General features: G+C 40.7%; 1 protein-coding gene across 5 annotated transcripts in view; it reads left to right on the forward strand.

The window, feature by feature from the left end:
- Nucleotides 1-2,095: 2,095 nt before the first annotated feature.
- FAM151B (family with sequence similarity 151 member B) overlaps nucleotides 2,096-17,193 on the forward strand; it is a 72,165-nt gene continuing 57,067 nt past the window's right edge. For 3 of the 5 annotated variants that reach the window (XM_049866821.1, XM_049866855.1, XM_049866841.1), the window contains exon 1: nucleotides 2,096-2,282. In XM_049866821.1, the coding sequence (XP_049722778.1) occupies nucleotides 2,258-2,282 (25 nt within the window). In that variant the 5' untranslated portion in view covers nucleotides 2,096-2,257. The remainder of the gene's footprint in view (nucleotides 2,283-17,193) is intronic. The other 2 variants (XM_049866831.1, XM_049866849.1) reach the window with 2 other exon arrangements.

The raw sequence follows: 17,193 nt of genomic DNA on the forward strand, positions 1-17,193 counted from the left end.
TACAACAGAACAAAACACTGCCTGGTCTTGCACCATCCTCACAATCGTTATGCTTCAGCCCATTGCTGCAGCCACTGTGTCAATCCATCTTGTCGAGGGTCTTCCTCTTTTTTCACTGACCCTCTATATCACCAAGCATGATGTCCTCCAAGGACCGATCCCTCCTGATAATATGTCCAAAGTATGTCAGAAGAAGTCTTGCTATCCTTGCCTCTAAGGAGCATTCTGGTCGTACTACTTCTGAGACAGATTTGTTCTTTCTACGGTGGTTCATGGTATATTCGATATTCTTCACCAACACCATAATTCAAAGGCATCAATTCTTCTTTGGTCTTTCTTATTCATTGTCCAGCTTTCACATGAAGATGAGTTGATTGAAAACACCACGGCTTGGGTCAGGTGCACCTTACTCTTCAAGAAGACATCTTTGCTTTCGAACACTGTAAAGACATCTTTTGCAGCATATTTGCCCAATGCAGTGTGTCTTTTGATCTCTTGACTGCTGCTTCCAGGAGTGTTGATCGTGGATCCAAGTAAAACGAAATCCTTGACAACGTCAATTTTTTCTTTGCTTATCGTGATGATGCTTATTGGTCCAGTTGTGAGGATTTTTGTTTTCTTTATGTTGAGGAGTAATCCATACTGAAGACTGTGGTCTTTAATCATCAGTAAGTGCTTCAGGTCCTCTTCACTTTCAGCAAGCAAGTTTGTATCTTCTGCATAAACATGTTGTTAATGAGTCTTCCTCCAGTCCTGATGCCCTGTTCTTCTTCATATAGTCCAGCTTCTTGGATTACTGGTTTAGCATGCAGATTGAATGGGTATGGTGAAACGATATACCGTCTTTAAACCATGCAGGATTCCGTTCTGTTGGAACTGCCTCTTGATATTCAACCGCAAAAGTGAAGTACTGATAAATTCTACAACATGGATAAACCTTGACAACATTATGCTAAGTGAAAGAAGCCACTCACAAAAGATGACATGTTGTATGATTCATTTATATGTCATGTCCAAAATAGACAAATCCATAGACACAGAAAGTAGATCAGTGGTTGCCTAGGACTGAGGGGATTGAGGGGATGGTGACAGTCAAACGATGTGGGGTTTCTTTCTAGGGCTATAAAAATGTTCTGAAGTTGATTTAGTGATGGTTGCCAAACTATGAATACACTAAAACCCATTAAAGTGTACACTTTATTGGTACATTTTAAATGGGTGACCTGTATATCTTAAGGCAGTTGAATACAAGGCCAATGGAGTCATTAATGTTTAGCATTTTATCAAATTTAAGAAATCTTTTTGATTGAGCTAGAGAATATGGAGAAATGAGGAAAGCTTAAAATAATTATAACTCAAGTCTGGAAAGATTTAAGCATATTAAGATCTGAAGGATTGGACAAGAATGACTACCATTTGTGTTTTGTGTCAGGTGATGTGCCCTTAGTATTAGGACCGATAACACTGAGTTGCCTTAGAATCACAGAGGTAGAAAGTGACAGAGCCAAGTTGCTAATTCGAATCAGTTTAAATCCAAAGACGCTTATTTCCTGTACCACCTTCGCTTCTCAATGGAAAGAGTTGAGGAAGGCAAGGAAGGCAGTGAGTGGAAGAATCAAGTTGCTGGGAGTGTTTTATGAGTGAAAATCGGGTAGGCAGAGGAAGACGGAAAACTTCAAGTTAGCAATTCAGTATCCTTGTGCACGAACGCTCATTTCTGTGGAATAATGATTTTGTTTCTTCAAATGTTAATAAAATTAAAAGCAGAAAATATACCTATCTTTATTAGGAAATTAGTACACCACACCAGCAACTGCTTTGAATCTTGGGGCTCCATCCTCTGCCCCCGGCCTCAACGTGATATTCTTTAGAAGGCTGAGAAGGCCACTCTCCTTACTTTTTGCTTCTGACCACCTTATGAGGCAGTTCTACTGTATCACATGGGGTCGCTATGAGTCGAAATCGACTTCACCACACCTGACAACGACAACACTTTAAAAAAGGGCGACTCGCTGTACTACGACCAGAGACACCAGCGGCGCAGACCTCGCGCCCGCGAAACTCGAGCCACAGCCTCTGCGCTTGCGCACCTTCCTCCTCCCCCTTCCGGGTCCGCTTCGGAAGCGCGTCCTGGGGGCCCCCGGAGGCTGTCACTTTGTCCAGATCCTGTCGCTTCTTGAGTCGGTTTCCACACCTGTGATCGGTCAGCGACGGCGCCAAGCGGTCAGCGCCTGCGCGAACTGAGGCATCGGTCACCATGACAGCGACCGCTGGGAGCCCGGGTAAGCGCCAGCGCCCGTGGCCTCGCTGCCCTGGATTGGGCTCCGCGGAGGCCGCGGCGTGGGTGTTGGAGACGCGGGTCGGCAGACAGAGCGCTGGGCTCGCAGCTGCGCCCTTTCTCGGGTCTCCTACGCCCACGTGGGGGCGCGTTGAGAGATCTACTGCCAGCACTCACCCGGCGGCCCTCCTTGTGTTGGGACCTCGGAGCTGAGCAGCATCCAGCGGCTGGAAATGGACCCGGGTCCACATGCTCGGCGAGCGCGCCCACCATCGATTGGGGGAGAACCTTGGTTCCCGGAGTGGGCATTAAGGGAAAAGCATTTGGAAAGGCGAACAATGGCAGGAATATTGCTTTTAGACGTCTTGGTTGGAACAAGGAAAGCCTGGTGGTGTGGTGGTTAAGTGCTACAGCTGCTAACCAAAAGGTTAACAATTCAAATCCACCGGGCGCTCCTTGGAAGCTCTATGGGGCAGTTCTACTCTGTCCTGTAGGGTCGCTATGAGTCGGAATCGACTTGATGGCAGTGGTTTTTTTTAATGGGTTGGAATAAAAGGAAGGTGCCACTAGCTCAAATCATTATTTCAACAGACCAAAAGGTCAATCCGGTTCCTCTCTGGGAATTGGGCAAGGTTGGGAAATGCAGAGGAAGGAATGTGGCTGGGCATTAATTGAGCTCATTGTTGCACAACCTTTGGAAGCTGGTAGTGTGTGTTGTTTGACCACTGGAACCGGAGGTGTTTTAAACCGTGCCTGTTCAGTTCTACTCCAGAGGGTTACAGTGTCTTTTAGATAAACATAAGTAATCCCGTTAGCCTTGATGATGCATTTGTGTGTGTGTTTTAGGTGAAAGTTTACAGTTCAAGTTAGTTTCTTATACAAAAATGTATACACATACTGTCATGTGACCCTACTTGCCCTCTCTGTAATGTAACAGCATGCTCCCCCTTTCCACCCGGATTTCCCTTGTCCATTCAGCCAGCTCCTATCCCTTTCTGCATTCTCATCTGCCTCCTGACAGGAGCTGCCCATTTAGTCTCATGTAGCTACCTGAACTCCCCCACGTGTCTGTCAGTTTGTCGTACTGTGGGGGCTTGCGTGTTGCTGTGATGCTGGAAGCTATGCCACTGGTATTCAAATACCAGCAGGGTCACCCATGGAAGACAGGTTTCAGCTGAGCTTCCAGACTAAGACAGACTAGGAAGAAGGACCTGGCAGTCTACTTCTGAAAAGCATTAGCCAGTGAAAACCTTATGATTAGCAGCGGAACATTGTCTGATATAGTGCTGGAAGATGAGCCCCCCACCCCCAGGTTGGAGGGCACTCAAAAGATGACTGGGGAAGAGCTACCTCAAAGTAGAGTCAACCTTAATGACGTGAATGGAGTAAAGCTTTCGGGACCTTCATTTGCTGATGTGGCACGACTCAAAATGAGAAGAAACAGCTGTAAACATCCATTAATAATCAGAACCTGGAATGTACGAAGTATGAATCTAGGAAAATTGGAAATCATCAAAAAATGAAATGGAACACATAAACATCGATATCCTAGGCATTAGTGAGCTGAAATGGACTGATATTGGCCATTTTGAATCGGACAATCATATAGTCTACTATGCTGGGAATGACAGCTCGAAGAGGAATGATGTTGCATTTATTGCCAAAAAGAAGGTTTCAAGATCTATCCTGAAGTACAATGCTGTCAGTGATAGGAGAATATCCATGCACCTACAAGGAAGACCAGTTAATAACGACTATTATTCAAATTTATGCACCAACCACTAGGGCCAAAGGTGAAGAAATAGAAGATTTTTATCAGCTGCTGCAGTCTGAAATTGATCGAACATGCAATCAAGATGCATTGTTAATACTGGTGATTGGAATGCGAAAGTTGGCAACAAAGAAGAAGGATCAGTAATTGGAAAATATGGCCTTCGTGATAGAAACAATGCCGGAGATCGAATGATAGAATTTTGCAAGACCAGCGACTTCTTCATTGCAAATACCTTCTTTCACCAACATAAAAGGCGACTATACGCATGGACCTCTACAGATGGAACACACAGAAATCAAACTGACTACATCTGTGGAAAGAGACGATGGAAAAGCTCAATATCATCAGTCAGAACAAGGCCAGGGGCCGACTGTGGAACAGACCATCAATTGCTCATATGCAAGTTCAAGCTCAAACTGAAGAAAATCGGAGCAAGTCCATGAGAGCCAAAATATGACCTTGAGTATATCCCACCTGAATTTAGAGACCATCTCAAGAATAGATTTGATGCATTGAACACTAGTGACCGAAGATGAGACGAGTTGTGGAATGACATCAAGGACATCATCCATGAAGAAAGCAAGAGGTCACTGAAAAGACAGGAAAGAAAGAAAAGACGAAGATGGAAGACAGAGGAGACTCTGAAACTTGCTCTTGAGCATCAAGCAGCTAAAGCAAAAGGAAGAATTGATGAAGTAAAAGAACTGAACAGAAGATTTCAAAGGGCGTCTCGAGAAGACAAAGTAAAGTATTATAATGACATGTGCAAAGAGCTGGAGATAGAAAACCAAAAGGGAAGAACATGCTCGGCATTTCTCAAGCTGAAAGAACTGAAGAAAAAATTGAAGCCTCGAGTTGCAATGGTGAAGGATTCCATGGGGAAAATATTAAACTATGCAGGAAGCGTCAAAAGAAAATGGAAGGAATACACAGAGTCATTATACCAAAAAGAATTAGTCGATATTAAACCATTTCAAGAGGTGGCATGTGATCAGGAACCGATGGTACTGAAGGAAGAAGTCCAAGCTGCTCAGAAGGCATTGGCGAAAAACAAGGCTCCAGGAACTGATGGAATATCAGTTGAGATGTTTCAACAAACAGATGTAGCACTAGAGGTGCTCACTCACCTATGCCAAGAAATATGGAAGACAGCTTCCTGGCCAACCGACTGCAAGAGATCCATATTTATGTCTAGTCCCAAGAAAGGTGATCCAACCGAATGTGGAAGTTATACAACAACATCAATAATATCACACGCAAGCAAAATTTTGCTGAAGATCATTCAAAAACGGCTGCAGCAGCATATCAACAGGGAACAGTCAGAAATTCAGGCCAGTTTCAGAAGAGGATGTGGAACCAGGAATATCATTGCTGATGTCAGATGGATCCTGGCTGAAAGCAGAGAATACCAGAAGGATGTTTACCTGGTTTTTATTGACTGTGCAAAGGCATTCGACTGTGTGCATCATAACAAACTATGGATAACATTGCAAAGAGTGGGAATTCCAGAACACTTAATTGTGCTCATGAGGAACCTTTACATAGATCAAGAGGCGATTGTTCGTACAGAACAAGGGGATACTGATTGGTTTAAAGTCAGGAAAGGTGTGCGTCAGGGTTGTATTCTTTCACCATACCTATTTAATCTATAATACAAATAATACAAGAAGCTGGACTATATGAAGAAGAATGGGATATCAGGATTGGAGGAATACTTAACAACCTGCGTTATGCAGATGACACAACCTTGCTTGCTGAAAGTGAAGAGGACTTGAAGCACTTACTAATGAAGATCAAAGACCACAGCCTTCAGTATGGACTGCCCCTCAACGTAAAGAAAACAAAAATCCTCACAACCGGACCAATGAGCAACATCATGATAAACAGAGAAAAGATTGAAGTTGTCAAGGATTTCATTTTACTTGGATCCACAGTCAACAGCCATGGAAGCAGCAGTCAAGAAATCAAGACGCATTGCATTGGGAAAATCTGCTGCAAAGGACCTCTTCAAAGTGGTGAAGATCAAAGATATCACCTTGAAGACTAAAGTGCGCCTGACCCAAGCCATGGTATTTTCAATCGCATCATATGCATGTGAAAGCTGGACAATGAATAAGGAAGACTGAAGAGGGGCTGACACCTTTGAATTGTGGTGTTGGTGAAGAATATTGAATATACCATGGACTGCCAAAAGAACGAACAAATCTGTCTTAGAAGAAGCGCGGCCAGAATGCTCCTTAGAGGCAAGGATGGTGAGACTGCATCTTACATACTTTGGACATGTTGTCAGGAGGGATCAGTCCCTGGAGAAGGACATCATGCTTGGCAGAGTACAGGGTCAGTGAAAAGAGGAAGACCCTCAGCGAGGTGAATTGACACAGTGGCTGCAACAATGAGCTCAAGCATAACAATGATTGTAAGGATGGTGCAGGACCGGGCAGTGTTTCGTTCTGTTGTGCATAGGGTCACTATGAGTTGGAACCGACTCGAGGGCACCTAACAAGAACAACAACAAGCTACTTGAAGTAAGAACCACACTTCAGGAGTATTATTTTATGTTTTATAGTCCACTCCAATCTTTGTTTGAAGAGCTGGCTTTGGGAATTGTTTTAGTTCTGGGTTACCAGAGAGTTCGGTAGCCGTGTCTTCTGGAGTTCCTCTAGTCTCAGTCAGACCATTAAGTCTGGTCTTTCGACTTGAATTTGAATTCTGCACCCCAGTTTTCTCCTGCCCCATCAGGGACTCTCTGTTGTGTGCCCTGTCAGGGTCATCGTTGGTGGTAGCTGTGCACCATCTAGTTCTTATGGTCTCAGGCTGATGGAGTGTCTGTGTTTTGTGGCTCTTTTTGTCTCTTGGGCTAATATTTTCTCGTTCTTCCTGCTCCTTTGCTCCAGGTGTGTTGGTATCCAGTGACGCATCTTAGATGGCTACTCGCTAGCTTTTAAGACCCCAGAAGCCACTCACCAAAGTGAGATGCAGAACATTTTCTTAATAAACTTTGTTATACCAATTCACCTAGATGTCCCCTGAAGCCATGGTCCCCAGACCCACGCCCCTGCTACTCTGTTCCTCAAAGTGTTTGGTTGTGTTCAGGAAACTTCTTAGCTTTTGGTTTAGTCAGGTTGGGCTGACTTCCCCTGTATTGTGTGTTGTCCTTCCCTACACCTAAGATAATTCTTGTCTACTATGCAGTAGAAACCCCGGTGGCATAGTGGTTAAGAGCTATGGCTGCTAACCAAAAGGTTGGCAGTTCGAATCCACCAGTTGCTCCATGAAAACCCCATGGGGCAGTTCTACTCTGTCCTTCAGTGTCACTATGAGTCAGAATCAACTCAATGGCGATGTTTTTTTTTAATCTAGTTAGCGAATTCCCCACTCCCTCCCTCCCCACCGTTGTCACCAACAAAGAATGTTTTCTTCTGTTTTTAATCCTTTTCTTGAGTTCTTTTAATTGTGTTCTCATACAATATTTGTCTTTTTGCAACTGACAAATTTCACTCAGCATAATGCGTTCCAGATTCATCCATATTGTGAGATGTTTTGCATATTCATCATTGTTCTTTATTGTTATGTAGTATTCCATTGTGCAAATATACCATAATTTGTTTATCCATTTGTCTGTTGATGGGCACCTAGGTTGTTCCATCTTTTTACTATTGTGAACAGTGCTGCAGTGAACATGGGTGTGCATGTATCTATTTGTGTGATGGCTCTTATTTCTCTAGGATATATTCCAAGGAGTGGGATTGCTGGAATGTATGATAGTTCTATTTCTAGCTTTTAAGGAAGCGCCAAATCAATTTCCACAGTGGTTGTACCATTTTACTTTCCCACCAGCAGTGTGTAGGTATTCCAGTCTTTCCACAACCTCTCCAACATTTATTATTTTGTGTTTTTTGGATTAATGCTAGCCTTGTTGAAGTGAGATAGTATTTCATTGTAGTTTTGATTTGCATTTCTTTAATGGCTGAAGATCGTGAACATTTCCTCGTGTATCTGTTAGCTGCATGAATGTCTTCTTTGGTGTTCATATCTTTTACCCGTTTCTTAATTGGGTTATTTGTCTTTTTGTGGTTGAGGTTTTGTAGTAGATTTTAGAGATTAGACGCTGATCGAATTTATGGTAGCCAAATTTTTTTTCCCAGTCTGTAGATTGTCTTTTTACTCTTGGTGAAGTCTTCTGATGACTGACTGTAAGTGTTTGATTTTATCTAGTTTCTCTTCGGGTGTTTGTGGATTTGTTAGTTATGTTATCTAGTTTCTCTTCGGGTGTTTGTGGATTTGTTAGTTACGTTTTGTATTCTGTTTATGCCATGTATTCGGGCTCCTAGCGTTGTCCCTATTTTTTCTTCTGTGGTCTTTATCGTTTTAGATTTTGTATTTAGGTCTTTGATTCATTTTGAGTTACTTTTTGTGCATGGTGTGAGGTATGGGTCTTATTTAATTTTTCTGCAGATGGATATCCAGTTATGCCAGCACCATTTGTTAAAGAGACTGTCATTTCCTCACTCAACGGACTTTGGCCCTTTGTCAAATATCAACTGCTCATATGGGGATGAATTTACATCTAGATTCTCAATTCTGTTCCATTGGTCTATGTATCTGTTATTTTACTAGTACCAGACTGTTTTGGCTGCTGTGGAGGTATAATATGTTCTAAATTCAGCTAGTGTGAGGCCTCCCACTTCGTTCTTCTTCAGTAATACTTTTCTTATGTGGGGGTCTTCCCTTTCCATATGAAGTTGGTGATTTGTTCTCCATCATATTAAAAAATCTCATTGGAATTTGGATCAGGATTGTATTTGTATCTGTAGATCACTTTGGGTAGAATGGACATTTTCACAATGTTAAGCCTTCCTATCCATGGGCAAGGTATATTCTTCCACTTTTGTAGGTCTCTTTTAGTTTCTTGCAGTAGTGTTTTGTAGTTTTCTTTGTATAGTTCTTTTACATCTATGGTTAGATTTATTCCTAAATATTATACTTTCTTGAGGGCTATTGTAAATGGTATTGATTTGGTGATTTCCCCTCCAAAGTTCTTTTTGTTGGTGTAGAGGAATCCAACTGATTTCTGTATGTTTACCTTGTATCCTGATGCTTTGCTGAAATCTTCTATTAGTTCCAGTAGTTTTCTTGTAGATTCTTTATGGTTTCTGTGTATAAGATCATATCGTCTGCAAATAGGGATACTTTTACTTCTTCCTTACCAATTTGGATGCCCCTTATTTCTTTTTCTAGGCTAATTGCTCTGGCTAGGACTTCCAGCACAATGTTGAACGAGAGTGGTGATAAAAGGCATCCTTGTGTCATTCCCATTCTCAAGGGGAATGCTTTCAAACTCTCTCTATTTAGGATGATGTTGGTTGTTGGCTTTGTATAAATGCTGTTTATTATGTTGAGGAATTTCCCTTCTATTCCTATTTTGCTGAGAGTTTTTATCATGAATGGGTGTTGGACTTTGTCAGATGCCTTTTCTGCATCAGTTCATAAGATCATGTCATTCTTATCTTTTGTTTTATTTATGTGATGGATTACATTCATTATTTTTCTAATATTGAACCATTCCTGTGTACCTGGTATGAATCCCACTTGGTCGTGGCGAATTATTTTTTTGATATGTTGTTGAATTCTATTGGCTAGAATTTTGTTGAGGATTCTTGCGTCTAAGTTCATGAGGGGTATTGGTCTGTAATTTTCTTTTTTTGTTGTGTCTTTGCCCTGGTTTTGGTATCAGGGTTATGCTGGCTTCATAGAATGAGTTCGGGAGTATTCCGTCTTTTTCCATGCTCTGAAATATGTTTAGTAGTAATGGCGTTAACTCTTCTCTGAAAGTTTGGTAGAACTCTCCAGTGAGGCCATCAGTGCCAGGGCTTTTTTTGTTGTTGTTGAGAGTTTTAAAATTACCTCTTCAGTCTCTTCTTTAGTTATAGGTTTCTTTAGTTGTTCTACCTCCATTTGTGTTAGTTTAGGTAGGTAGTGTGTTTCTAGAAGTTTGTCTATTTCCTCTAGGTTTTCAAATTTGTTAGAGTACAGTTTTTCATAGTATTCTGTTATGATTCTTTTAATTTCAGTTGGATCTGTTTTGATATCGCCCATCTTATTTCTTATTTGGGTTATGTACTTCCTGTTCTGTTTTTCTTTTGTCAGTTTGCCCAGTGGTTTATCGATTTTTTTGATCTTTTCGAAGAACCAGGTTGTGGTCTTGTTAACTCTTTCAATTGTTTTTCTATTCTCTATTTCATTTATTTCTGCTCTAATCTTTATTTTCTCCTTTCTTCTGGTGCCTGTGGGCTTGCTTTGGTGCTCTCTTTGTATTTGTTCAAGTTGTAGGGTTAATATTTTGATTTTGACCCTTCTTTTTGGATGTGTGCATTTATTGCTATAAATTGACCTCTGAGCATGGCTTTTGCTATGCCCCAAAGGTAGTATGTGTTTTCATTCTCATTTGATTCTATGAATTTCTTTATTCCATCCTTAATTTCCCCTATACACCAGTAGTTTTTGAGCAAGGTGTTGTTCAGTTTCCACGTATTTGGTTTTTTTCCCTTGCTTTTTCCATTATTGATTTCTACTTTTTCTGGCTTTATGGTCAGAAAAGATGCTTTGTAATATTTTGCATTCTGTTAAGGCTTGCTTTGTGAACTAATATGCAGTCTGTTCTGGAGAATGGTCCATGTGCATTGGAAAAGAAAGTATACTTGGCTGCTGTTGGGTGGAGTGTTCTCTGTATGTCTATGATATCAAGTTGGTGGATTGTGGCATTTAGATCTTCCATGTCTTTACTGAGCATTGTTCTGGATGTTCTGTCCTTCTCTGAAATTTGTGTGTTGAAGTCTCCTACTATTATTATAGAGCTATTTCCCTTTTCAGAGCTGTTAGAATTTGTTTTATGTATTTTGGAGCCCTTTCATTGGGTTAGTAAATAGTTATTACGGTTATGTCCTCCTGGTGTATTGACCTTTTAATCATTATATAATGTCGTTACTTATCCTTTGTGGTGGATTTTACTTTAAAGTCTATTTTGTCAGAGATTAATACTGCCACTCTTGCTCTTTTTTATTTGTCGTTTGCTTGATATATATTTTTTTGCATTCTTTGAGTTTTAGTTTATGTCTTTGAGTCTAAGTTATGTTTCTTGTAGGCTGCATATAGAAGGATCACGTTTTTTTAATCCATTCTGCCACTCGCTGTCTCTTTACTGGTACATTTAGTCCATTTTCATAATTATTGATAGTTACGAGTTTAGTGCTGTTATTTTGATGTATTTTTTGTGTGTGTTGTTGTTGGCAGTTTCTTTGTTCCATTTAATTCTCTGTGCAGTCATTTTTCTTTATGTATTTTTTTCATCTTTTTTATTATTGATTTTTCATTTGCTGAGTCTTCATGTTTTTCTTTTTTATTCTGATGCGTAGGTTTGTTAGTTTCTTTTGTGGTTACCTTAAAATTTACCTCTTTTTCTGAGTTTAAGCCAATCTCTTATTTCCTGATATCCCCTTTACTTCCCCTCCCTATGAAAGTTCTATGACTACAGTATTTAGTCCCTGTTTTTTGTTATAACGTTATTGTCTTTTACTTATTGACGTCTCTGTTTCCCTATTTTAAGTGTTTTAGCTTTGATTTATTTTTGTGACTTCCCTATCTGGGTTGATATCTGGTTGTTCTATCCTGTGTTCTAGACTTGGGTTGTTATCTGATGTTATTGATTTTCTAACCAAAGGACTCCCTTTAGTATTCCTTGCAATTTTAGTCTGGTTTTTACCAACTCCGTAAACTTCTCTTTATTTGGAAATGCCCTGATTTCACCATCATATTTGAGAGACAGTTTTGCTGGATATGTAATTATTGGTTGGCAGTTTTTTTCCTTCGAGGTTTTATGTATGTCATCGCATTGCCTTTTTGCCTGCATGATTTTTGCTGAGTAGTCAGAGCTTAGTCTTTCTGACTTTTCTTTGTAGATGACTTTTTGTTTATCTCTAGCCACTTTTAAAATTCTCTCTTTATCTTTGGTTTTGGCAAGTTTAATTATAATGTGTCTTGGTGACTTTCTTTTGGGATCTACCCTGTGTGGGGTTCATTGAGCTTCTTGAATAGATATCTTCTCATCTTTCATGGTATCAGGGAACTTTTCTGCCAGCAAATATTCAACAATTCTCTGTGTATTTTCTGTCATCCCCTCCTGTTCTGGTACTCCAATCACTCATAGGTTATTCCTCTTGATATAGTTCAACATAATTCTTAGGGTTTCTTCATTTTTTTAAATTCTTTTGCCTGATTTTTCCTCAAATAAGTTGACGTTAAGTGCTTTATCTTCAGTATCACTAATTCTGTCCTCCTTCAGCCGCAATTCTGTTCCTGTGACTTTCTATTGAGTTGTCTAATTCTGAAATTTTATTGTTAATCTTTTGGATTTCTGTTTGCTGTCTCTCTATGAATTCTTGCAGCCTGTTAAATTTGTCATTATGCCCTTGTATAACCTTCTTAAGTTCCTCTGTTACTGTCTGTGTGTTCCTTCGCTTGGTCTGCATTTTGCCTGATCTCCTTCCTGTTCTCTTCAAGAGGCCTGTATATTAATCTTTTGAATTCTACCCACCCTGGTAATTCCAAGAAATTATCTTCCTCTGGGGGGGGAGTCTCTTGATACTTTGTTTTGGTTGCTTGCTGAATCCATCATGGTCTGCCTCTTTACGTGATTTGATATTGACTGTTGTCTCTGAGCTATCAATAAGTTATTATATTCATTTATTTTATGTTTGTTTACTGTGTCCTAGCTTCTTGTTTGTTTTATTTTGATATGCCCACATACGCTGCTCTTGTGAATGAATTTGATTGTTGGTGCCTTTAAACTCATAGGTCCTTTCCCCAGGTGGTTAGAGCTGTTACTAGGTATGTGAGCCCAGGAGTCCCGTTTACTTTTCTTGTGTGGATTCAGTTCAGGTGTCCAGGTCTTTGGTTACTGAATGTGTGGTGCAGGCTCTCACCCACAGTCCTATACAGGCAGGGGTGGTTGGAGTAGACATAGGTATCCGGGTGCTCATGTGCTAAGCAAGGCAGGTGGCTGATGGCTGCCCCTGAATGCTTGGGTGGAAGGCATGTCCCTTTTCCCTAGAGCATGTAGGTAGGCGGGTTTTGCAGCCAGACTTTGGGCACCCAATGCTGTTGGCTGTAAGGACTGGGAGGCATCACTTATTCTTGGACCTCTGTCACAGGTGGCTAGGTGGAATGGGTGGAGCCACCAGTCCTTAAGCCCCAGATGTGGGTAAGTGAGGACCTTGCTTAATGGATAGGGTGGCATCAGATATCATGAATCTGCCATCCTCTTAGCTGTTGCAGTTGAAAATAGGTTTCAAGTATATAACCTGTTGTACTATGCTAATGAGCACCTACGCTGTTGAAATGGGCCCACACAGGTCTAGGCAGGGGTGAAAGGCACTCAAAGTCCATGGATCCCTTATGCCCGTGCTTAGGAAAAAAGGGTGTGCCTGCCCTGAGTTCCCAGCTTAGGGGAGCTGGCAGATTATTTTTTCCTGTTTGTTAATTTTTTTCCCCCTGTAAAGCCAGGAGAATGGCTCAGGGTGTGCAATGGGTCCTACTTCTGGCCCAGAGTCATTGAAGCTGGACTGGGACCTGGAGCAGAGCGGGGAGGGGGCAAGTAAATGGGAGAGAGGTGCTTCTTAAATGGGGGAAGGGTTTTTTGCTCCGCATGGTGGATTAGACACTTGTACTTACCTTTCACTGATTCAATGAAGCTGCTCCATGGTTCCAGAGGGTTGAGCAGACTCTCCATCGCTCGGTTTCTCCCAGTGGGAAAAACGTGCCCTGAGTGCTACTGTTTGCCTTAGCCCGTGCACACCACCTGATCCAGCCTGCAGGGTGCTGGCCAGGACTGGTCAGGCAAATCCTCACTGCTTCTGAACTGTCTCTCCCTCCCCCTGCCACTCCATCCAACTCCTCAACTTTGTCTTTGATGTTCAGGGTTCATATATAATTGATTCATTTGTGTTTCTGGGCCTTTGTTGTAAGAGGGGGCACAGGAAGCATCTGACTACTCTGCCATCTTGGTCCCGCCTCCCTTTTTTTTTTTCTAAATTAAAAATTTTTCGTGATTGTAAACATAACACATGCACATTATAGAATGTTAATAAAATATATTGAAATAGGAAGAAAATTTTTCAGAATGCCAATACTCGGAGGCACCACTAGTAACTTTCTGGTATATTTTCTAACAATCCTAACTTTTAAGAAAATATAGTTAAGTTTATAGTAAATATACATTTTTAAAATCCTGCATCTTCTCATAACATAACATTCCATGTCACAAAAGGCTTTTTTTTTTTAATTGTTCTTGAAGTGAAAGTTTACAGTTCAAGTTAGTTTCTCGTACAAAAATTTATACACACATTGTTACGTGACTCTAGTTACTCTTCCTGTAAAGTGACAGCACACTCCTCCTTTCCACTCTGGATTTCCCATGCCCTTTCAACCAGCTCCTGTCCCTTCCTGCCTTCTCATCTTGCCTCTGGCAGGAGCTGCCCATTTAGTCTCAAGTATCTACTTGAGCTAAAAAGCACACTCTTATAAAAGTTTTTTTACATACATATTTTTCAGTGATAGAATTGTATTTCATCACACAGGTATACTATAATTTGTTTAACCAGTTTCCTAATCTTGGGTATTTATCAGTTGTTTCTTATTTTTCTTGTTATTAGGACTACTACTGTGATGAACATCTTCGCATTGTTCTTCCTTATTTCTGACTTTTTTTTTTTAAACCCTGGGCTGGATTCCTATAGCAGGAATTACTGGATCAAAGGATGTGAACATTTCTAAGGATCATGCTAAACCTCCATGGAACATCCTATTCAGACCAGAGCTTTCCTTTTTTAAACTTAGGGCTCTTTTTCTTATATCTCAGTATAAATCCATTTAATGCCTAGTTTTCCTTAAAAAAGAAAAAAAAATCTGAATCTGGGGCAAAGCTCCTACTCAAAAGACTTTTCACATTCTAATTACCAGATTGTATAAATATAGGTTCTCTTCTGTATTGATGCAGGGCTTACAAAATTTGAATAAAATGTGTGCTTAGGTGAAAAACGTTCCAGATCCGTTCTATTCTCACTCCCAAGGTACTGGCGAGACTAATTCTTAACCAGATTCTTCCATTATATGAATCATTTTCTCCGCTTAACTTTTTAAAAAATAAGTAATACATTCTCAACATTAAGAAACTCCAAAGGCACAATAGATTTATAACAAAATATTCCATCCAGTCTCCCAGCCAGTCAGTTCTTCTCCACACAGGCACAGGTATCCACTGTTAGTAGTTTTTGTGTATCCTTTCAGTTATTTTGTGTATCCACTGTTTTTTTTTTTTTCTGTTATATGCATACCACTATGTATCTCCTCTTTGTCTTTTTTTTTCCTCACACACAAATGGTACCTGTGTTAGTATTTTATGTCCTCTGTAACAAATTACCGTGAACTTGGTGGCTTAGAAGAACACAAATTTATTATCTTACAGTTCAGGAAGTCAGAAATTTCATTGGGTCTCACTGGGCTAAAATCATGGTGTCAGCAGGGCTGGACTCCTTCTGGAGGCTGTAGGGAAGAGTCTGTTTTCTTGCCATCTCCAGCCTGGTGGCCAGTTGAGTGTTCTCACACTGCATCACTCTGATACACTACTGCTTCCTCTTTTCACTGATAAGAACCTTTGTGATTATGCTGGGCCCACCTGGATAGTATAGGGTAGTATCTCCATCTCATAGTCAGCTGATTAGCAACCTTAATTCCCCCTTACCCTGTAGAATAACATTCACAGTGATTAAGATGTGGATTTTCTTTTTTTTTGCGAGGGGCATATTTTTCATCCTACCACAGTACCTATCTGCTTTGTTCTCCATCTTATTTTTTTTGTAATTTATTTTATTTTTGTTGTTCAGAGTATACACAGCAGAATATACACCAATTCAACAGTTCAGTGACATTGATTACATTCTTTGAGTTCTGCAACCATTCTCACCCTCCTTTTCTGAGTTGTTCCTCTCCCGTTAACATAAACTCACTGCCTGCTAAGGTTCCCACCTAATCTTTTCAAGTTGCTGTTGTCAATTTGATCCAGTATAGATATATCTTAAAAGGGTACAATGCTCAAGGCAGACATTCTTTACTAGTTAAGCTAAACATTCGTTTGGTTCTGGAGCCCTGCTGGCACAATGTTTAAGAGCTCGGCTGCTAACCAAAAAATCTGCAGTTTGCATCCACCAGCTGCTCCTTGGAAACCCTATGGGGCAGTTCTACTTTGTGCTATAGGGCCGCTATGAGTTGAAATCAACAGTAATGGGTTGTTGTTTGGTGTTAAGAAGACTTCAGGGGATGTTTATAGTTTAAGGTTTAAAGATTATCTCAGGGCAGTAGTTTCAGGGGTTTATCCAGCCTCCATGGCTCCAGAAAGGCTGGAGTTCATAAGAATTTGAAATTGTGTTCTGCATTTTCCCCTTCTTGATCAGGATTCCTCTATAGAATCTTTGATCAAAATGTTCAGTAATGGTAGCTTGTCACCATCCGGTTCTGCTGATCTCGTGGTAGAGGAGGCATTTGTTCATGGAGGCAATTACCCACACCTTTCGTTTTCTCCCCCTATTCCTGACTGTTCTTCCTCTGTTGCTCCAGGTGAATAGAGACCGTTTAGTGTTCTTGTGTGGCTGCTTGCAAGCTTTTAAGACCCCAGGCAGTATGCAACAAAGTAGGAGGTAGAACAGAACCACTAAACACATTATTAAGCTGATTAACTGTCATGAAACCATGAAACCATGACCCTAAACTTCCACAGCAAGGAACCAAATCCCATGAAGTGTCTGGTTGTACATAAGCAGCCTCAGCAGCTACCCTCTTTTTTGTTGTTGTTGCAAATATATCGATCACAATTTTTGCCAGTTTGACTTTTTACAGGTGTACAGCTTATTGACAGCAATTATATTAATCGCCATGCAACCCTACCCTTGATCAATGTGATTTCTCCATCACCGTAAAAGCTGTAAAAGCCAGTACTCCATAAGCAATAACCCCGCCCCTTTCCCCCTTCCTACTGCCTCTGGTAACTACCAATAAACTTTGGTCTCTATATATTTGCCTGTTGTAGTTGTAA

Source organism: Elephas maximus, chromosome 2 (genome assembly GCF_024166365.1).
Source record: "Elephas maximus indicus isolate mEleMax1 chromosome 2, mEleMax1 primary haplotype, whole genome shotgun sequence".
Lineage (NCBI taxonomy): Eukaryota > Metazoa > Chordata > Mammalia > Proboscidea > Elephantidae > Elephas > Elephas maximus.